At 53.2% G+C, this 21,808-nt stretch overlaps 2 protein-coding genes across 3 annotated transcripts in view; one reads left to right on the top strand and one right to left on the bottom strand.

Annotated features, from left to right (window-relative positions):
- Window positions 1-1,231, bottom strand: part of UBE2R2 (ubiquitin conjugating enzyme E2 R2) — a 95,451-nt gene extending 94,220 nt beyond the window's left edge. The window contains exon 1 of the mRNA XM_067744616.1: window positions 473-1,231. Within this exon, the coding sequence (XP_067600717.1) occupies window positions 473-649 (177 nt within the window). The 5' untranslated portion in view covers window positions 650-1,231. The remainder of the gene's footprint in view (window positions 1-472) is intronic.
- A 7,208-nt stretch (window positions 1,232-8,439) lies between these two features.
- On the top strand, window positions 8,440-20,621 carry NOL6 (nucleolar protein 6). Of its 2 annotated transcripts, XM_067744609.1 has the most exons (26): window positions 8,440-8,683; window positions 9,745-9,945; window positions 10,034-10,150; window positions 11,604-11,783; window positions 12,123-12,291; window positions 12,508-12,642; window positions 12,720-12,883; window positions 12,970-13,090; window positions 13,296-13,354; window positions 13,437-13,538; window positions 13,741-13,856; window positions 14,027-14,204; window positions 14,362-14,484; window positions 15,036-15,184; window positions 15,336-15,411; window positions 15,651-15,791; window positions 15,936-16,053; window positions 16,135-16,289; window positions 16,381-16,544; window positions 16,938-17,090; window positions 17,305-17,402; window positions 18,168-18,292; window positions 18,415-18,504; window positions 18,870-19,064; window positions 19,181-19,282; window positions 19,456-20,621. In XM_067744609.1, the coding sequence occupies exons 1-26, from the start codon at window positions 8,630-8,632 to the stop codon at window positions 19,603-19,605; spliced, it is 3,435 nt and encodes a 1,144-aa protein (XP_067600710.1). In that variant the 5' UTR covers window positions 8,440-8,629; the 3' UTR covers window positions 19,606-20,621. The 2 variants fall into 2 exon arrangements, with proteins under 2 accessions (XP_067600710.1, XP_067600711.1); XM_067744610.1 differs by lacking the exon at window positions 18,415-18,504.
- The last annotated feature ends 1,187 nt before the right edge of the window (window positions 20,622-21,808 follow it).

Below are 21,808 nucleotides of genomic sequence, written 5' to 3'. Positions count from 1 at the left end.
CCCAAATGTCAGGCCACTAGGCAGCCTCCGGAATGACAGGCCGGTACCCCTCCCCCACCCCACCCCAAAAAAGGTCCAATCCCATAAGTGCAGGTCACTCTGCCCTCTGGGGTAGTTCCAGCCGGCGCAGAGATGGGAAGACGAGAGGGGAAAGCCAGACCACCTCTCTTTCCGTACATCCTCGGCTGGTGAAACAAAACAAAGACCGCCCTCCTCCTCCGGTAGCCACTACCCTAGCCAAAGAGGCTTTCCTATTTCCCGGTGCAGTCTGGCCTCCCGCCCCCGCCCCCATGACAAAGAAAAGGGACTTGGTGAGCGAGCGAGGCCTTCCTGCCTCCACCGATGGGGGGAGGGAGCTGCCGAGGTGAGCAGCCCCCTCCGCTCACCCGCGCTCCCACTCTCGGCCGGGAAAACTACCGAAAGCGGCAGCCTCCACCTGGGGAAGCCTGGTCTGAGATGGGGTCGGAGGTACCTTGAAGTAGCCGCCTTCGTAGAGGGTGTTAGGGGGTCCGAAGATGGCAACCTCCCAGTTGTAGAGGTCGGATTCATCCACCAGGGTGATCCGGAAGCCCTCCACCGGCTCCTCCTGAAGGGATTTCAGCTCGAGCATCAGGGCCTTCTGCGAACTGGTCATCTGCTGCTGGGCCATCGCGGCGACGGCGGCGCCGGGCCGGGGCCCCAGTCCTCACGCACCGGCCGGGCCGGACCAGGCCCCTCCCCTCCGCTCCGCTCGCCCTCGGGCGGCCCGCACCGGGCCCCTGTCTTCACACGCCCGGCGGCCCGGACCAGGCCCCAGACGGCCCGTGGGCCGGCCCGGTTCCTCCTCACACACGACGCGGGCCGGGCCGGGCCCTTCTCCTCACACTCGGGCCGGGTGGGGGAAAGGTGGAGAGAGTTAGAGAAATTCGCTCCGGGTCCCGGGCCTCCCCCCCCCGGAGGGGGCCTCAACTTGGCGGGGGGGGGGAGAGGAGGTGGAAGCGGAGGAAGGCGGCGGAGGGCCGGCGATGGTGAGCGGACGGGGCCGAGCCGGCCCGGGAGCGCCGCGCTCGCTCGCCCTCTCGTTTCCTCCGGGGCCGCCGGGGCCGAAGGGCGCGCGGGGCCGAAGGGCGGGGGGGGAGCACGGCACGCGGGGGTCTCGCGGCGGCGGCGGCGGCTGCGCGGGGGGAGGGGCGACGGCGGAGGAGGAGGAGAAGAGCAAGAGCGCCTCGCGCCGCGGGAGCGACGGAGCCGAGAAGAAGGAGGGAGGGAGAGTGGGAGGAGGGGCGCACGTCGGGAGGGAGGGCGGCTCTCGGCGGCGGGCGGCCCGACGCGACGCGCGTGCGCGCGCCCCTCCCTCCCCCGCCCTCCTCTCCCTCCTCCTCCTCCTCCTCCTCCTCCTCCTCCCCCTCCCCCTCCCACTCCTCCCACTCCTCCCACTTCCCTGCCTCCTCTCCACCGCCCCGCGCAGTGGCAGCGCTTTGTGACGCCTGGCGAGTGTCCCCCGCCCTTAAAGGGCCAAGCGGCAGTGGGGGGGTCGAGGGTGGCAGTGGGGGTCGAGGGTGGCCGCAGGGGATGCCCTTGGCCCCAAAATGACGGCTGTGCGGCTTGACGCCGCGGTTCCAAACGCGCGCCCCGGAAGGGACCTCTGTCCTAGAGCTGTCATCGCCCTCCTCCCCACTACTTGTATCCACTGGCCTCCCGCAGTCATCCTACGAGCCCCAGATCCTCTGCAGGCCTAACCCCCCGCCCCCCGCGCCATGACACACAGTCCGTCGTCCCCGCACTCAGTAGGTGCTTGACAAGGATGTGCTGACAATGTGGGTTTTGTCGGTGCAAACAAGCTTCCTGACATCTCTTCTGCAGGTCCAGTCCTCATGCCATTGTGTCCTTGGAGAGCAGTGTGTCACCAACTTAGGGGGCTGGGGGGCAGTTTCCCATCCGAGAAATGGGGAAGGCAGATAGGTCAGTTAATACTTCCCTTCTTAACTACAAAGAGGAAGTTGTAGGAAATAAGGAGAGAAATAATAATACAGACTGAACCTGGGTTCTTGGCCCTTTTCTGTGTGATTTGGGGCAAATACTCTAGCTATCCCCCAGTTTACCCATTTGTCAAATGGCGTATTTGGTTGAACTTTGACCCCCTACAGATCTTTTCCGGCTTGAAAGTCCAACTTAGACCTGGGGGACTTTTAAGATAATCCTGGCAGAAGTGAGATGTAGAGGTCTTCAATCCCCATGATTTAGAATACCCCTTTCTCTTTGGAAGGCATGTCCTATGATAACTCCATGAACGTTTCCTAGAAAAGCCAGGATACTGTGAGAGTTCCGTACACTTAGAATTTGGGGATCAGAAAGATCCTTGGTACCAACCCCTGCTCCACCATTTACATTATAAGACCTCTTCCTTTTTCATCAGCTTCTGTAAAAGAGGGTTAATTGTGCCTAATAAATAAACAATTGTAAATATTTAAATGAGATCATCCATGTACAGAGTTTATCACTGGCATATGGTAAATGATCCATAAATAGGAAATTTTATTTTTAAAAAAATTTAAGGCAGGGCTTCCCTGGTGGCGCAGTGGTTGAGAGTCCGCCTGCCGATGCAGGGGACACGGGTTCGTGCCCCGGTCCGGGAAGATCCCACATGCCGCGGAGCGGCTGGGCCCGTGAGCCATGGCCGCTGAGCCTGCGCGTCCGGAGCCTGTGCTCCGCAACGGGAGAGGCCACAACAGTGAGAGGCCCGCGTACCGCAAGAAAAAAAAAAATTTATGGCAAAGTTATTTTCTGGATACCACCCCCTCCATTTTTTAAATAGACTTTTTTTTTAAGCAGTTTTAGATTTATAGAAAAATGGAGAAGATAGTACAGATAGTTCCCATATACCTGGTACCCAATTTCCCCTATTATTAACATCTTACATTAGTGTAGTACATTTATTACAATTAATGAACCAATATTGATATATCATTTTTTAAATAAATTTATTTATTTTTGGCTGCATTGGGTCTTCGTTGCTGCACGAGGGCTTCTCCCTAGTTGCGGCGAGCGGGGGGCTACTCTTCATTGCAGTGCACGGGCTTCTCGTTGCGGTGGCTTCTCTTGTTGCAGAGCATGGGCTCTAGGTGCACGGGTTTCAGTAGTTGTGGCACACGGGCTCAGTAGTTGTGGCTTGCGGGCTCTAGAGCTCAGGCTCAGTAGTTGTGGCACACGGGCTTAGCTGGTCCGTGGCATGTGGGATCTTCCCAGACCAGGGCTCAAACCCGTGTCCCCTGCATTGGCAGGTGGATTCTTAACCACTGTGCCACCAGGGAAGCCCTGATATATTATTAATGACTAAAGTCTTTACTCACATTTCCTTAGTTCTTACCTAAAGTCGCTTTTCTATTCCAGGATCCTATCCTAGATGCCATATTTAGTTTTCATGTTTTATTAGACTCCTCTTGACTGTGACAGTTTCTCAGACTTTCCTTGTTTTTGATGACCTTAAAAGTTTTGAAGAGTACTAGTCAAGGATACTGTAGAATGTCCCTCAGTTAGAATTTGTGATGTTTTTCTCATGATTAAACTGGAGTTTTGGGGTTTTGAAGGGGAGATCACAGGAGTAAAATGATATTTTCATCACATCATATCAAGAGCACATAATATCAACACGACGTAGTGTTGATATTGACCTCAGTCACCTGGCTGACAGAATATGTCAGCCACTCTTCTCCACTGTAAAGTTACTCCTTTTACCTCCTTTCTATACTGTACTCTTTAGAAGGAAGTCACTCTGCACAGTCCACAATGAAAGAGCCCCTTCATTTTGTTGTTGTTGTTATTTTTTCTCAGAGATGAGGCCTCAGTATTTTAAAGAATCATTCCTTAGCCTCCCAACTCTATTCCCTCAGTTTTGAGACTAAATTCCACTGGAATTAGAGCGTATTTTAGTCAATTCAGCCCCTCCTCCCCAAAGGATGGTGTTTGACTGGTTCTGACTTCCCCTCTTCCACCATTCAATTTAGGGAGATTGCTGACCTGGAAACGTGGGAGATGATGTTGACACTTTTAATAGCAAGGCTGTGAGTAGACCAATAGGCAGAAAGTTCATCTTCAAAGCATTTCACCCACATAGACTCATCATAGCCCCACCCTGACCCAGAAGATGGCAGATCCCTAGCCTAAGTCACTGGAACATACACCTGGCACCCAGACCAGAAGCCTGTCTCTGGACTCAGATCAACTCACAAACTCATACTAAATATTCACAATGCCATGACCCTAAGATGGGTGACTAATAAACATATACCTATCTAGGAAGCTCACAGCCTAGTGTGTTAATGAGTTGCGTACTTAAGACTCCATACTCACATCAGAGGAACTCAAATTCCATGGAACTTGTCTCATGGCTTTTTATCTCAGCGGGTAAGACATTGTTTATTTGTAGGTTACAACTGTGTCTTATTCATCCCTGGATCCTCAGCAACCAGCACACTGTCTGACACAAAATAAACACTAAGTAATTGTTCTCATGGGCTCACGGCCAAGGGCAGGAAGATAATCAGTAACAACAACAAATCACAAATTGAACCCCACCCTCCACCCCTCCCCCCGTGTCTAATAGGGTCTCTCAGACACATGCTCAAGGTTATAAATTCCAGAAGGACAACAGATCTTTCTCATAACCATATACAAGCTACTATAATGTTTGGTGCATAGTGGGTACTTACAACACAAAGAATGAATGGCAGAGATAGCTTCCTAGAGCTTTCTTATAGTTTCACGATAGGTAGAGATTGACTTGACTGACTGGTGCCCTCTAGTGGCAAAGAAAACAGGACCTTCACCCCCTAATCTGTACGGCATCACCTAGTATTCTCCAACCAGGGCTCCTATAAAGAATCTATTACCTTTCTTCCAAAAAGAAAAGATGTGGAAATCTTGGTGAAATAACTGAGAGAGAGGGTTATTTGCTTTATAAAGGTTAATTCTGACCTTATAGAATGACTTTTTTTTTTTGGCCATGCTGCTCGGCTTGCAGGATCTCAGTTCCCCAACCGGGATTGAACCCGGGCCATGCAGTAAAAGCCCAGAATCCTAACCACTAGGGCTCCAGGGAACTCCCTAGAATGACTTTTTTAAAAGAGTCCACTGTTTTTGTTTTTGTTTTTCATTCTGCATATGTTAATACATGTAAGTTTTGAATAGTGCTCTTAAGGAGCCCCAGTCTTCCTTTGATAACAACAGCTAACATTTGTTATGCATCAGTATGTGACAGGCTCTGCACATGCAGTAAACCTCATTTAATTCTCACAAAAATCCTCGACATGGTCATTACTAGAATATCTAAATCTTAGGGAGGTTAAGAAAGTTACTCAAGGTCACCCAGTGAGTGAATGGCAGAACCTGAAGTTGAACCTTGGCCATCCCACTTTAGTGTGACTGCTTTTAACCACCATGCTGTAATGTTAGTGTGACTGCTTTTAACCACCATGCTGTAATGTTCCTAGTCTAATGTGCCCACAGCAATCTGTACATATCATATCACCCCCGTGCTCTACTGCAACTATTTGTTTACATTTTTCTCCCAGCCTGTGAGTTGCTCTTAAGAAAGAGCCATTTGGGCTTCCCTGGTGGCGCAGTGGTTGAGAGTCCGCCTGCCGATGCAGGGGACACCCGGTCCGGGAAGATCCCACATGCCGCGGAGCGGCTGGGCCCGTGAGCCATGGCCACTGAGTCTGCGCGTCCGGAATCTGTGCTCCGCAATGGGAGAGGCCACAACAGGGAGAGGCCCGCATACCGCAAAAAAAAAAGAAAGAGCCATTCATTCATTCAACAAATATTTATTGAGGGCCTGCTATGTGACAGGCCCTGTGCTAAATGCCAAGGATACAGTAGTGAATGAGACACAAATGACTGGGTCCTGCCCTCATGGAGCTGACATTCTAGTGATTGAGACAGAAACAGACAAAAACAAGAAATTAGTAGACAAATAACATTGCAAGTTTTGGTGAGTACTAATGAAGGTGATTGGGGGGGCTAAGATGGAAACTGTTGGGGTGGATGCAATGTTAAATGGAGGCAGGGGCTTCCCTGGTGGCGCAGTGGTTGAGAGTCCGCCTGCTGAAGCAGGGGACATGGGTTCATGCCCTGGTCCAGGAAGATCCCACATGCCGCAGAGCGGCTGGGCCCGTGAGCCGTGGCCACAGAGCCTGCGCGTCTGGAGCCTGTGCTCCGCAACGGGAGAGGCCACAACAGTGAGAGGCCTGTGTACCGCAAAAAAATTAAAAATTAAAAATTAAAAAATTAAATAAATAAATGGAGGCAGGGTCAGAAAAACCTCGCTGAGTTTACTTTTAAATGTAAGAGCAGGGACTAGCCTGTGAAATGTGAAGGCAAGAGCATTATTCCAGATTTCTGGCTTGTGATCATCATGTCTTATTTATCTTTATCCTTGACACAGCACAGGGCTGACATTTCTTAAGTATCATCCAGTGTGGAATGAATGGTTGACCAATCTCTGGCCCCTTTGGTCTTCCTCCGACTGCCACAGTGGTGCTTTCTCCTCTCAATCAATTCAAAGTCAAATCATCCTTCAAGACTTAGCACCAGCCCCATCTCCTCCAGGAAACCTTCCTTAAATATCAAAATACTCTTCAGGTATAAAGAAGGAAATCCTACCATTTGTGACATTTAAAGCCCCACTGATGAGTTTTTAAAAGGAGAGTGGCATGATAGGATTTTAGTTGCAGAATACTCATTCTGGTAACCGTTTGGAATGGATTGAAGAAGGACAAGACCACTTTTGTGAAAATTCCTTTAAAAGCCATTGCATAAAATATCCTATGCTATTAGAAGTTGGGATAGTGGTTACTGTTGGGGGGCAGTGACTAGACGGCAGAATGAAGGGAGATTGGCAAGGTGCAGGAAATGTTCTGCTTTTTTTTTTTTTTCCTGGAAGCTGATTACATGTGTATGTTTGGTTTGTGAATATCCAAGCTGTATCCTTGAGATATGTGAATTTTTCTATATGTGTATTGTACTTCAATAAAAAAGATTAAAAGAAAAAGTTATTAAATGAAACTGTCCTATATTCCTCAAAACTGTTGTCAAAAAAACAACAGGGCTTCCCTGGTGGCGCAGTGGTTGAGAGTCTGCCTGCCAATGCAGGGGATGCAGGTTCGTGCCCCGGTCCGGGAAGATCCCACATGCTGCGGAGCGGCTGGGTCCATGAGCCATGAGCCTGTGCGTCCAGAGCCTGTGCTCCGCAACAGGAGAGGCCACAACAGTGAGAGGCTCGTGTACCACAAAAACAACAACAAAAACAAAAACAAAAAAACCCCACAACAACAAAAAAACCTCACAAAAAACAAAAAAGGGAGAGCTAAGAAAATGTTCCAGATTAAGAGAGAGAAAAGAAACATGATGACTAAATAGATGCCTGATCTTGCACTGCGAAATAAAACGCTGCTATGTAAGGTTATTGGGATAATTGCAAAATTTGACTATGGACTTTATATAATGGCATTGAATCAAGGTTAAATTTACTGAATTTTATAATTGAATTATGACTACATAAGAGATAGTCCTTATTCTTGGTAGACACAGGCCAAAGTACTTAGGCATGGTTTTTAAGAACCATTGATTCTCAAATGGTTATGATAAATAATAAAACATAAATACACAGGGACTTCCCCAGTGGTCCAGTAGTTAAGAATTTGCCTTCCAATGCAGGGGACGTGGGTTCGACCCCTGGTCAGGGAACTAAGATCCCACATGCCATGGGGCAACTAAGCCCACGTGCCACGCAGCTACTGAGCCCGTGTGCTCTAGAGCCTGCACGCCACAACTAGATAGCCTGCGCGCCACAAAGATCCCACATGCCGCAAGGAAGATCCCGCCTGCCACAACTAAGACCCGATGCAGCCAAATAAATAAATAAATATTAAACAAATAAATCTCAGGCGTCTAAAAAAAACCATAAAGAGGAAACAAATTTGGTAAAACATCAACACTAAGTTATGGTGGGTAGGTGAAGGGTATATGGGCGTTCATCATAATATTATAGCAACGCTTCAGTAGACTTGGAAAATGTAATAAACTGGAAAAAAGCTGTTACATTATTCTAGGCACAAGATGATGTGATGCGCACCAAACTCGGCAGTAAATACAGAGTACAGTGAATAAACTCAAGATATACTTTGGAAGTGGAACTGACGAGATTGGTTAATTGATAAGATGAGAAAAGAAAAGGACTCACTGGCGTTAAGTAAGCAAACCCTCCCCAGAGGGCCCAATCTAGCCCCGCCCTTCCCCTTTCGACCCAAACGGAGGAAGTGAGGAAAAGGAAGCGACCGCCAAGTTACGAGCATGCTTCAGGCCTGGCGTCGCAAGGAGGCCGTAAATCGGAAAACCCTATTTGGCCCCTCCCCCATAATGGGCGGCCCCGGAGAGTGACAGAAACCAATGACAAGCGACTCGTCGGGCACTCACCCTATGGCTCTTGAACTGGGTGGAGTCCTGTGCCACGAGGCTAGCTTCCGCTCTCCGCAGCAAAGCTGCCGCTCTGGGCTGCATATCTGACGCGGTTTGGGCATTTCTGTCAACGTGGGAAGAAGTTGTGCAGAGCAAGTGGACTTTAAACCCGGAGTGCGGGAGCAGTACGGGAGGGATGGGCCCCGCACATAAGGGAGCGCAGCATCGCGGAACTGCCGGGGAGCCGGAGGTGGGTGAGCCATCTGGGAGGAAGGAATGCGCAACGTGTCGGAGATGGCAGAACCTAACAGTTCTCTAGCGAGGGCACGAGAACGGTCCCTTCTGGAAGAGCCCCATTTCCCCTGATGCTTCCAGCCCAGGGTACCGAGACAATCAGAGCTTGCTAAAGGAGATGGAACTTGGCATTATCCGGATGGAAATAGTAAAGACAATTGAGCTTCTCTCTGTTTGCTAGCTCTACACCTTGAAACTGAAAAAAACGCCACCCCCTTCTGCGGCTTGGGTCTTTTTCTTGACGAAGTCCTCCTGGAGGTTGGACGGGATCTTCTTTCCTCTTGTGTCTAGTTTTGTGCTCTCCACGTGGTGGCGCTCCTGGAGCGCTACAGTAAGGCTCTCCAGGGTGTGGGATCGTGGAGGGGGGCGGGGCCCAGGGCTGTAGGGGAGAAGGTTTGCGATCCTGCAGCCCAGGGTTCGAAGCCTGCTCACAGTTTAGGCATACCAACTGGAACCTCTAGCTCACTGGGCTTCGTTCGGGTGTCCGTTTTCTGCTAGGATTATTGTGAGGATTGGATGATTTCACTGAGTGTGTCCTTCAGAGTCAGTGGGCTCTTCCATCATTGAGCACTTAATGTGTACTTATATAGTTTATAGTCAGGGCTTGCTGGGGCAGGGTGTGTGTGTGTGTGTGTGTGTAACCTGGCAGGATTTGGATAGAGCAAGAGTGGAGATGGCATTTGCGAAGTCCCAGGATTAACCCAGCAGAAGAGGAAGCTCCTGGTACTTACAAGGACCTGAGGCATTGCTTGGTGCATGGCCCAGTCAGCTACTACCCCTAGCAACTTGTGCTATCAGGTAGATGGGGAACCCTCAACTCAGGGAGATTTCAGCATAGAGCTCAGTAATGTTCTTTTCAGTAAAAGTTATTCTGAGTTTTACACAATCTGACTCCTATTCAAGAGGGCCCAGGAGCAGGTAAAGCCTTTACCCACATTCCTGTCATGGTGGCACGTCAGGCAGTGGACGCTAGATATCTGTGATGTCACCCTGGGTTCTCCCTCTCATTGGCCACAGGTGATGGCGTCAGCTCTGGAAGGCATAGGCAAGGAGGGGAAGAAGGAATCCTCAAAGAAGCGTTCTGGTTCTCCAGTGGAGGGCCTCCTGCAGCCTGTGAAGCTCAGCCGGGCAGAACTGTACAAGGAGCCTACCAATGAGGAGCTGAATCGCCTTCGGGAGACTGAGAGTCTGTTCCATTCCAGCTTGCTTCGTTTACAGGTACCATTGGGTGGTTGGGAATTGGGTTAGAGAGGTGGGCCTGAGACACTGAGGCTGAAGTACTACTCACCCCTGCCACTTCTTACAGGTAGAGGAGCTACTGAAGGAAGTGAGGCTGTCAGAGAAGAAGAAAGAGCGGATTGATGCTTTCCTACAGAAGGTCAACCAGCGGATCATGAGGGTGCCCTCAACCCCTGAGACAGAGGTAAGGCAGGTAGTGGAGGGAACTGGAAAGCCCAGAAGAGGTCCTTAGGGGCCTTGTTATTCTCTGAAGGGGATGGGGTGCTAGGGAGCTCATTCTCACTGCCAGGAGTCTCAGCTAGGAGTGCAGTCAATTATGTGTTCATTCATTTAGCAAACACTTACGTGCCTTGCAGTAGTTGTGTTCTTAGGGTACATCAGTGAACAAAGCAGCCTATGTTCTAGTATTAGACTTATGGACGATAGATAATGAACACGACAAGTAAACTGTATGGCAGTGTTAGATGGTGGTAAGTACTATGGAAAAAGGAAGAAGAACAAGGTAAGGGGATTATGGGAATATCAGAGGGTGAGAGTGTTTGGCAACTTTAAGTAGCGTGGTTGAGGTAGGCCTTATTGAAGTGACATTTGTGTGAAGGAAGTGAGTCAGGTATATAGATATCTAAGGAAGGGAAGGGAAGGGAAGGGATTCCAGGAAGGGAAAACAGCCAACACAAAGGTTCAAAGGCAAGAATAGGTCTGGTATGATGAGTTGGGAGATTGGGATTGACATATATACACTAATATACATAAGATGGATAACTAAAAAGAACCTGCTGTATAAAAAAATAAAGTTAAACTAAAAAATTTTAAAAAAAGGGTGGGTCTGGTACATTCCTTGGAAAGAATGAGGGGAAGATAGAAGGAGGTAAGTTCAGAAAGGTTATGGAGGAGGGGGCATATCCTGCAGGGCCTTGTGCACCAAAACCAGGACTTTGGCTGTTGCTCTGGATAAGATGGGGAATAACTGCAGGCATTTTGTTTGTGATCTAACTTCAGTATTAAAAAGTTCACCCAGGTTTTTGCGTTAAAAGTAGAATGGAGGGGGCTTCCCTGGTAGCGCAGTGGTTGAGAGTCCGCCTGCCGATGCTGGGGACATGGGTTCGTGCCCCGGTCCGGGAAGATCCCACATGCCGGTCTGGGAAGATCCCACATGCCGCGGAGCGGCTGGGCCGTGAGCCACGGCCGCTGAGCCTGCGCGTCCAGAGCCTGTGCTCTGCAACGGGAGAGGCCACAACAGTGAGAGGCCCGCGTACCGCAAAAAAAAAAAAAAAAAAAAAAAAAGTAGAATGGAGGGGGACAAAGGTGAAATCAAGGAGACTAGTTAGAAACCTATTGTACAATGATCCACTGAAAAATGGCTCAGACTAGGGTAGAGTAGAGAAGTGGTCAGTGTCTGGATACCTTTTGAAAGTGAAATGGATGTTCTTAACAGAGATGAGTCAAGATGATTTAAATGTTTTTAGCTTGAGCAGCTAGTATGGAGTTGTCTTAATGGGGAAGACATGTTTATAGGAAGATCAGAAGTTTGGTTTCAAACATTTTGACATGTTGAATTTGAGATGTCTACTAGACATCAAGGGGACATGTTAGGAAGGCCGTCAAATTAATACGTGTCACTGTCTCTGTCCCCACAGCTGACCAACCAGGCATGGCTCCGGGATGGGGTTCGAGTCCCCCTCCACCAAGTGCCCTATACTGTGAAGGGCTGTTTCCGCTTCCTGCCCCCAGCCCAGGTCACTGTTGTGGGCAGTTACCTTCTGGGCACCTGCATCCGGCCGGATATCAATGTGGATGTGGCATTGACCATGCCCAGGGTGAGGTTCAGAGTTTGGGGAATGGAGAGGTCTGCCATTTCACCACCTACAAATCCCTCGATCCCTCTCTTTTTCCCACCTCTCGCTTGCCGGGGCATTGAAATCTGAATTCTAAATCCAAAGAACAGACCACTGCAGTTGTCCTGAGGGAGCTTAGATTTGCCATTTGGAACTTTGTCTTCCTCATCTGAGTTGTGGTATTGCTAGCCGTGGCTTAAGCATCCTGGCCAGCAGATGGGGTTGCCAAGCTTTGACCTTGGCTTCATCTCGGCCCCCAAGTTCTCCAACAACGAGGACTTAAGTGACTGGCCATCTCTCTCTTCTCCTGACCCCCTCCAGGAGATCCTACAGGACAAGGATGGGCTGAACCAGCGCTACTTCCGCAAGCGTGCCCTCTACCTGGCCCACTTGGCTCACCACCTGTCCCAAGACCCACTCTTTGGCAGTGTTCGCTTTTCCTACACCAATGGCTGCCACCTGAAACCCTCGCTGCTGCTGCGGCCGCATGGTGGGAGGCATATACCGGGTGGAGGGCACCGTATGGGGTGACAAATCCAGTGGGGGAGGAACTAGGGCCTCAAGTCCATGGTGAGAAGCTTGGGCCTCAAGTTGGAGGGGAAAGGTGTAAGGCCCTCAAATGGGGAGCGGGGGCGGTGTGGGTGGTACAGGGGCTCCTCCGGCTCCAGGGGGCTGCAGGGTCTCAGCATCTCCCATCTACCCCCAGGGAAGGATGAGCGTCTGGTCACTGTCCGTCTGCATCCATGCCCTCCACCTGACTTCTTCCGCCCGTGCCGCCTGCTGCCGTCCAAGAACAATGTGCGGACTGCCTGGTACCAAGGGCAGAGTCCTTCAGGGGATGGTGAGTATCAAGGTGGAGTTGGAGGGAAGGGTCTTGCGGGGACTTCTCCTCTCACGACTTCCCCTTTCCTCCCACAGGTAGCCCAGAGCCCCCCACCCCCCACTATAACACATGGGTCCTGCAGGACACAGCCCTTGAGTCCCATGCGCAGCTGCTATCAACCGTGCTGGGCTCAGCCTCGGGGCTGAAGGATGGTGTGGCACTTCTGAAGGTCTGGCTGCGGCAGCGGGAACTGGACAAGGTGAGTGGGGACTGGCCCAGCTTCCCTGCCTCACTGAGTGGTGGGTTGGCTCTGAGCTCCGGCCTTTCCCTCCGTCTCCCCCTCAGGGCCTGGGAGGATTCAGTGGGTTCCTTGTCTCCATGCTGGTTGCCTTCCTGGTGTCTACACACAAGATCCATACCACCATGAGCGGCTACCAGGTCCTGAGAAGCACCTTGCAGTTTCTGGGTGAGGCGGCTGGACTCGGAAAGGCCAAGGGCCCCACTCATACCCATCAGGGATCATTCGGTCTCTGGTCCTCAGACAGAGGAGCAAACTGAATCCCAGAGGCAGGCAGTTGCAGCCACCTGTCCGGAGGGTGGGTGTCACGAGGGCTGGGTCCCTAGGGAGGGGGATACCTTCTGACACACCCACCTTCTCTGGCTCATTTCAGCCAGTACAGATCTGACGGTCAACGGGATCAGTTTGTGCTTCAGCTCAGATCCCTCCCTGGTGAGTAGGGCAGTGCTGAGTCTGGGCAAGGCATCCTGAAGTCAAGGCCCAGCCCTGACTGGCTTCTCTCTCCCCCTCCCAGCCGGCCCTGGCTGACTTCCACCAGGCCTTCCCTGTTGTCTTCCTGGACTCCTCAGGCCGTCTCAACCTCTGTGCTGATGTCACTGCCTCCACTTGCCACCAGGTACAGGTGTCGCCCACTCCTGGCCTCCCCAGATGTCCCAGCCCAGACCCTGTCCCTTCTGCCAGCACCAGAACCCCAGAAACTCCTCTCCAGAGACCTTTGGTCAGGCACGTCTCTGGGTCTGGGCCCTGTGTTCCGTAAGGGGAGGGGTGCAGTGCTGGTGGTCTCACGCGGGAGTTCCCTCCTTACTCTGTGGCCCCAGGTGCAGCATGAGGCACGGCTATCTATGGTGTTGCTGGACAGCAAAGCTGACGATGGGTTCCAGCTGCTGTTGATGACTCCCAAACCTATGGTCCGGACTTTTGACCACATACTGCAGTAAGTTTCGGGGTGCCAGGATATGCCAGTGAGTCCTGTGTCCCTGGGGCTAGTGATGGGGCAAAGGTCCTCAGGCAAGTGCTCAGATAGATCATCCTGGGGGTGGGGGTGGTGATACTTGGGACCAGCAGTACCTGATTCCCCCTCATTGTCCCTCTCTGCCCCCCCAGTCTCCGTCCACTGAGTCGCCTGCAGGCAGCGTGTCACCGACTAAAGCTGTGGCCAGAGCTGCAGGATCATGGTGGGGACTATGTCTCAGCTGCTTTGGGCCCACTAACCACCCTTCTGGAGCAGGGCCTGGGGTCCCGGCTGCACCTGCTGGCCCACTCTCGGCCCCCAGTCTCAGAGGTGAGATGGTGTTGGTTGGGGAGTTTGTGGGACCGAGGCGGGTGGACCCAGGGTCCCAAGAGATACAAAAGACACACCATCCCTCTCACTAGAAAGTGGGTTTCCAGACCAAGCTGTGGGATGCTTGGATTGAGCTCAGCCTTTCTACATCCTACAGTGGGACATCAGCCAGGATCCACCGAAACACAGAGACTCCGGGGTCCTGACCCTGGGATTGCTCCTCCGGCCTGAGGGGCTGACCAGTGTTCTTGAGCTGGGTCCAGAGGCTGACCAGCCTGAGGTGAGGAGCCCTGGAGTCTGAGGGGTGATTTGGTCCTGTCTTGCATTGGAAGGAGTGGAGTGGACTGTCCTCATGCCACCTGGATTGAGGCCTGTCAGGAGACTTCTTTCTTTTTTCTCTTTTTTGCAAGATTTATTTATTATCTATTTAGTTAGTTTATTTTTGGCCGCATTGGTTCTTAGTTGCGGCACGCGGGATCTTTGTTGAGGCATGCAGGATCTTTCATTGTGGTTCACGGGCTTCTCTCTAGTTGTGGCGTGTGGGATTTTTCTCCCTAGTTGTGGCGTTCAGGCTCCAGGGTGCATGGGCTCTGTAGTTTGCGGCACGCAGGCTCTCTCGTTGAGGTACGCGAGCTCTGTAGTTGTGGCACGTGGGCTTAGTTGCCCCGCGGCATGTGGCATCTTATTTCCCCGACCAGGGACTGAACCCACATCCCTTGCCTTGTACGGCGGATTCTTTATCGCTGGACCACCAGGGAAGTCCCCTGTTGGGAGATTTCTGACAGAGCCCTTCTTTGTTGATCTCTACCACTACCCCTTTCCTCTTCCCAGGCTGCTGACTTCCGCCAGTTCTGGGGATCTCGCTCCGAGCTTCGGCGTTTCCAGGATGGAGCCATTCGGGAAGCTGTGGTCTGGGAGGCAGCCTCTATGGCCCAGAAGCGCCTTATTCCCCACCAGGTGGTCACTCATCTCTTAACGCTGTGAGTGTTAGCATCTGAATGCCAGGAGGCAGCCATGGGCTGGGGAGCCTTTTAGGAGGGTCTGGCCCAAGCTTTTGGGGTGAGCAGCCCACATCCAGTAGCTCTCGGCATGGCCCCCAGTGCCCACACTGTGCCTGTGCCCCTTTTCCAGCCATGCTGACATCCCAGATACCTGTGTCCACTATACGGGGGGCCTCCTGGATGCACTGATTCAAAGCCTGAAAGAGGTAAGGGCCCTGCTTCAGGGCTTGGGTTAAGGCTAGGGACTGTAGAGTAAGCAGCCTGTGTGACTGGATTTGGGGGTGGGGATGGGGGTGGAGAGCCCCATCTTAGCCAGGCTGCACTTCCCAGAGCGTCCAGCAGGGGACTCCCTGGCTCTGCAGCAGCAGCCTGAGCCATGGCTGTATCCCAGGTGGTGGGGCTCTTCTGAAAGGTCGTGCCCTCCTGTCTTTCTTTCCCCTCTCAGACCTCCAGCACAGGTGAGGAGGCCCTGGCAGCTGCGGTGCGTTGCTACGATGACCTCAGTCGCTTGCTGTGGGGACTGGAAGGTCTGCCGCTGACCGTGTCTGCCGTGCAGGGAGCTCACCCAGCGCTGCGCTACACTGAGGTGAGGCGCAAGGGGCAGGGAGCTCTTTCTGCTTCGTGACACCCACCTCTGCTCCACTCACCCGGTATTCTCCCTTCCAGCTTCTTGACTCTGGGCACTCCCTCCCAGTCCCAGGCCTCTTCCTCAGCCCCCCTTCTTCCATAGGTGTTCCCACCAACCGCAGTCCGGCCAGCCTACTCCTTCTATGAACAGCTGCAAGAGCGGGCCTCACTGTTGCCCCGGCCTGACAAGCCCTGTCCAGCCTACGTGGAGCCCATGACTGGTGAGGGAGCTCTTGCGAGGGGGTGAGAGGGACTGTTCTCACCCCAGGCCGCAGGCTGAGGCCTCTCACTCTTCTCCACAGTGGTATGTCACCTGGAGGGCAGTGGGCAGTGGCCGCAGGATGCTGAGGCCATACGGAGGGTCCGGGCTGCCTTCCAGCTGCGCCTGGCAGAGCTGCTGACGCAGCAGCATGGGCTGCAGTGCCGCGCCACAGCCACGCACACCGATGTCCTCAAGGTTCGGCTGGTGCAGGGCAGGGATACCCAGGGAGGGAGGGGACAGGGGTGTCAGGGTGGCCCGCCTCCCATGCCATCCCCTCTTCCAACAGGATGGGTTTGTGTTCCGGATTCGTGTGGCCTATCAGCGGGAGCCCCAGATCCTGAGGGAGACACGGAGCCCCGAGGGGATCATCTCCTTGAGGGACACTCCCACCTCCCTCCGCCTTGAGAGGGACACTAGGCAGTTGCCCCTGCTCACCAGCACCTTGCATGGGTATGACCACCCCCACAGGCTCTTATGTCCGTAGACCCTTTCCTGGCCCCATTCTGCTCTCCTGGCCATCTGTCTCGCTGGAAGGCCGGTTGGAGAGATGAGTTCTGGAGTCAGGCAAGTGCCAGAACCCTGGCCCTGCCACTTCACTGGCTGTGTCCCTTGGGCAGGATTCCCCCTCCCCTCAACCTTATTTTTCTCACCTGTAAAATGGGAATCATGCTAGGACCAACCTCTTGGGGTACTAATTAGGAAGACATGAGATGATATGTGTAATGCATTAGCACAGAAGCTAGTGTTGGGTAAAGTTGAGAAAGTAGCAGCAGCGGGGCTGAAACACTGTTCTTGGGCCCTGAGGGCCTCACTGTTATGGCCACTACCCTCCTCTCCCCGCAGACTCCAGCAGCAGCACCCAGCCTTCTCGGGTGTGGCTCGGCTGGCCAAGCGGTGGGTGCGCGCCCAGCTCCTAGGTGAGGAGCTCACGGATGAGAGCCTGGACCTGGTGGCTGCTGCCCTTTTCCTGCACCCTGAGCCCTTCACCCCTCCCAGGTGATTCCCTCCACCTTTCCCCTAGCCAGGAAGTTCCACTGGGGCCAGCTTTCATCCCCCGTGCTTCAGTCCACATGGAAGAGGTGGCTGAACCAAGGGACAGAAGGGGTTCTAACGCCTGCAATCCACACCAGGGGGACCTAGGCTCTCTGGGCCGCGGGGGGCCTGGGCATGTGTGACTGGCCCAGATGCTTTGCTTACCTCTTCCTCTCAGCTCCCCCCAGGTGGGCTTCCTTCGGTTCCTTTTCCTGATATCAACCTTTGATTGGAAGAACAACCCCCTAATTGTCAACCTCAATAATGAGCTCACTGGTAAGTGAGTGACTAGTGCAAGAACTACCCTTTGTGGATTGTAGAATAGGGCAGGCAAGGGTTTTCCCTGTCAGTCTGTTAGGTTTTCTGTCTGCCTCCCCTATCCCGGATATCCACTCCTGACCCTGACTGCCTGGGGGTAAGGAATTATTAAGGAGGAAGAGGACCAAATCAAGCCTTTAGGGAGCTCCAAGACTGTAGAGATATGGTTTGCCCACGTGATGATCAGAAACACAGCGGACTGGGGATGGTAAGCAGGCTACCTGGGGGGCTGTGAAGGGAAGAGGAGAGAGGAAGAGGGGCTCTGAACACCAGGTGAGAAGTCTTACGGTTCAGGCTAGAATACATGCCCAGACCTCTTGGGTCCGGGGTCGGTGGCAGGGGGGGGTGGTGAGTGATGATTTCTGGTTGTAATATGAGGAGCTTCTGGTCCCAGCAGAGAGGAAGGTATCAGCTTTCTAATTCCCCAGGTGTGTGGGAGCCCAGGGTAGGAAGGGGCCAGGGGCAGGCCTCAGCTTGTGCAGGCCCAGAAAGCAGACTAGGGTGCCAGGCAGTGGAAAATTCTGCTTCTGGTCCCAGGCTGGGAGTTTAACACCCTGCCCAGTTGAGGCAGATGCGGTGTCCCTTTCATCGCTTTTGCCATTTGGGGGATGTTGGAATGTCCCTGTGATGGGCAGCTGCTAAGTGTACAGTAGGAGGACCCAGGGCAGTAGAGGGTGTCTGGGGGGAGGAGTAGGCTGACCCAAGACCCCCTCTCCTCCGCAGCGGAGGAGCAGGTGGAGATCCGCAGTGTCTTCCTGGCAACCCGGACAAAACTTCCCGTCATGGTCATCATTACCCCCCAGGATCGCAAAAGCTCTGTATGGACACAGGATGGACCCTCGCCCCAGGTTTAATTTCATTCCTGCTCCCAAATGTGTGGTTTTCTCCCCCAAGGAAAAAGCAGGCCCAGCCTGAGCTATGAGAGACCTGTGGTCAGGTGTGACCTTTCTGATGTATGTGTGTCCCCCAGATCCTACACCAGCTCATGGTCCTGGCAGCCGAGGCCTTGCCTGTCCTAGAGAAGCAGCTAATGGATCCCCAGGGTCCTGGGGACATCAGGGTAAGCCCCGGGCCCAGACTGACTCCAGGGGCTCTGGGGACTCTGCCTTTGAACCATGGAAGTCTGGAGCTCTAGAGGCCCCTGTCTGGTGAGACTGAATCCAGAGAAGGTGTTGCAGCTGCCCACGGCGCCTGGCAGTGGGGGAGCCTGCAGGAGAATCGGGGCCCTGGCTTCACACTTCTACCCTGCTCTCCTCCTGGGGACCCAAGCTGCCACCAACTGGGTCTTGTTGTTCCTGCCTTCAAATGAGCATTTGGGCCCATAGTGGGTGGGTCAGACAAAAGGGAAGGGGGGAGCCAGAGTGGGCATGTGGAGGGGTTTGTGGTCCAGTTCCCAGCTCCCAAGTGGGCACTACCCCTCCTCAGACAGTGTTCCGGCCACCGTTGGACATGTACGACGTGCTGATCCACCTGTCTCCCCGCCACATCCCCCGGCACCGCCAGGCTGTGGACTCGCCAGCTGCCTCCTTCTGCCGGGGCCTGCTTAGTGAGCCGGGGCCTTCCTCCTTGATGCCCGTGCTGGGCTACGATCCTCCTCAGCTCTACCTGGCGCAGCTCAGGGTAGGTCCTCAAGGGCTGACTGACCCTGGGGAGGGGACATCCAGGTGGAGCTGGGGCCGTGGGGGTGGCTCTCAGGTGTCCACCTGTAATCTTGTCTCTGTCCTGCCTTTTCCTAGGAGGCCTTTGGGGACCTGGCCCTTTTCTTCTATGACCAGCATGGCGGAAAGGTGATCGGTGTCCTCTGGAAGCCCACCAGCTTCCAGCCCCAGCCGTTAAAGGTGAGCTGGCTGGGGACAGTTGTCTGTTCCTGAGTGTGTACATGTGTTCCACATGGGCATGTGTGTCTGTGTGTGGTTCCACGAGTGACCCGGTGGCGGGTGTGAAACGTGTTTTGGTGTCTCTGCGTGTGCCTCTCGTGACACCTCCATCTACATTTCTCTGATTCTCTCAGGCCTCCAACACAAAGGGGCGCATGGTGGTGTCTCAAGGTGGGGAGCTGGTGATGGTGCCCAATGCAGAAGCCATCCTGGAGGACTTTGCCATCCTGGGCGAAGGCCTAGTCCAGGCTGTGGAGGCCCGAAGTGAGAGGTGGACCGTGTGACCTCCAGCCCAGGAGCAAGCTGTAGATGGACAACAGGACTGCAGACCTCTGGAGCAAGATGTCAATGCTGTGACCACCCTTGCTGCATGTGGACCGTCCAAGGAGGGCTTGCTGGCCCGAGCATGCTGAATCATCCCCAACAAAGCCCTGTCCCAATTTTCTGTCTGATGCCCCAGCATTGGGGCAGGGGCCATGGTGTCCTGTGGAGTCCCCTGAATGAACCCAGGAGATCCATCTACTTGTCAGCCTGGCCTGGGCCTTTTTTATTTTTTCCTTCCCAGGCTGCTCCCAGAAGCCCGGAGAAGAGGCTGTGTGCCCAGGGCTGAGGCTCTGTCCCCACCCCTCTGCCAGGATGTGTGCCTCAACCTCAGTATGCCCTTCGGTGCATCGTCAGGCCTTTTAAATGGGGCTCAGAGAAGGTGTGGCACTGCCTGAGAGTCACAGAGCACCAGCACTGAGCAGTGAAGAGGGGGCTACGTGGGATGAATACACCGCATTGAAGGGGCACAATGCCCTCCTGGGTTGGTTCCACTGCATCCCGGGGTGGGGACATGGAAAAGCACAGAGGACAGGAAGGGGCTGGGTGGGTGAAGGGGTGAGGGGGACTGGTGGTCCCCCATCCAGGAGAGATGCAGAAAGCACTGATTGCTGCCCTGGCCTCTGGTGTCTGACCCCCTCAGGCTCTGTGCTCCTGCAGTGGTGGTGCAGAGGTGAGTGGGACCCAAGACCTGCTCTCCAGGAGCTCCCAGTGCCCTGGGGGAGGGGGTGCTGATTCCTTTCAGTCTGGTCTACACCCCCTTTGCAGCAGCCTCTCCCTAATCCTGGCTTTTTCCAGACTCAGCTCAAACAGTGACTCCTCCTTAAGCGCTTCCTCGCCCTCAGCCTAAGGTGCGCTTTCTCTCCTCTGAAACATTAGAGCAATTACTGCCTGTTCATTTCTCTTTGCAGTCACGTACAGTGGCGTGAACTCCCTTGTTTTAAACTGTGATTTAAAATTAAATCATCTAATTTCCCTATGTTATTGGCTTGTCTGCCTTTTCTGCGTGGTTTTGACCTTGTCTCCTACATGTCAGCTCTTTGAGGGCAGGAAACATATTTGAACAGATTTCTTGGCACCTAGTACAGTGCTCTGCCCAAGTAGGATACAGGTGTGTGCAGAAGGGGCACCTGGCCCAGGCAGATGGAGGACAGGGCAGGCCACCAGAAGACTTCAAGGAAAAGAGAATCATGATTTGTGATCTCTGCCTAGAATGGGTAGGGTTTTGATGGTGAAAGGCCTGAGAATTAAAAAGTTGATGTTGGGAATTGCTTGGCAGTCCAATGGTTAGGACTCCACACTCTCACAGCTGAGGGCCCAGGTTCAATCCCTGGTTGAGGAACTAAAATCACTCAAGCCATGCAATGCAGCCAAAAAAAAAAGGTTTATTGAGTGCCTGCCTGATAAGATACCCTTTGTTATTTTCCATATCTTACATAAGGAAATTGATTATATACCAGCCCTATGAAGTACCTGCTTTTCCTCATTATCATTTTCTGAATGAGGTCAAGTTCAGCTGCAGGTGGGGGCTTGTTTGTAGAGGGACTTGGAGGTCTGGCTATCTGGCTTTATCCTCAAGATGCTTAGCCACACATGGGAACTCTGGTTTCCAATTTTGTCCCAATTCTGTTAGTCTTTGTGAACCTATGCCAGTCCCTGCCTGTCACTGTCATGGGACAGCTTGGCCTGGGGTTGAAATTAGTATAGGGGATACACTGATTGGCTGTGTGAACTGAGGTCTGTGTCCATCTCTCTCCCTGTGCCATTCATTCATGTACTCCAGATCTCAGTGTGCCAGGCTGTATTTTCAGTGAGATACAAGAGATGCAGTCCCAGCCCTGTGGTCGTCCCTGGCTTCTCAGCTTTCCTTTTTCTTAGTCCCTCACATGTGGCAGTCCCTCCGTGGACTCTGGGGAGGGGCAGGGGGTACAGGCTGGTTTCAAACCATCCCGTTTCATCCCAGGGTCAGCTTCAGGCTCGTAGCTTCCTTCACAACTCCAGTGCAGGCAACGCGTGGGATCTGCCTCCAGGTAAGCTCGTGGCTCCAAGAAGTGCAGATACCAGTCCCAATCAGGGGAAATGAGCCTTGGCCCTGCTACCTCCCCATGTGGTCCTGGGCAAGTCACTTCCCCTTGCTGGGCTCAACCTCCCCATCTTTAAAATGGG

The sequence above is a fragment of the Pseudorca crassidens genome, chromosome 7 (assembly GCF_039906515.1).
Source record: "Pseudorca crassidens isolate mPseCra1 chromosome 7, mPseCra1.hap1, whole genome shotgun sequence".
In the NCBI taxonomy this organism is placed as follows: domain Eukaryota; kingdom Metazoa; phylum Chordata; class Mammalia; order Artiodactyla; family Delphinidae; genus Pseudorca; species Pseudorca crassidens.
This window is presented reverse-complemented; position numbering and strand designations above follow the sequence as displayed.

Bases quoted from the DNA above. Each gene is read 5' to 3' on its own strand.
- NOL6 (XM_067744609.1), top strand. From the start codon at position 8,630: ATGGGCCCCGCACATAAGGGAGCGCAGCATCGCGGAACTGCCGGGGAG. The intron at 13,091-13,295 runs GTGAGGCGGCTG...GGCTCATTTCAG, and splicing joins AAGCACCTTGCAGTTTCTGG to CCAGTACAGATCTGACGGTC. The intron at 17,091-17,304 runs GTGATTCCCTCC...TCTTCCTCTCAG, and splicing joins GAGCCCTTCACCCCTCCCAG to CTCCCCCCAGGTGGGCTTCC.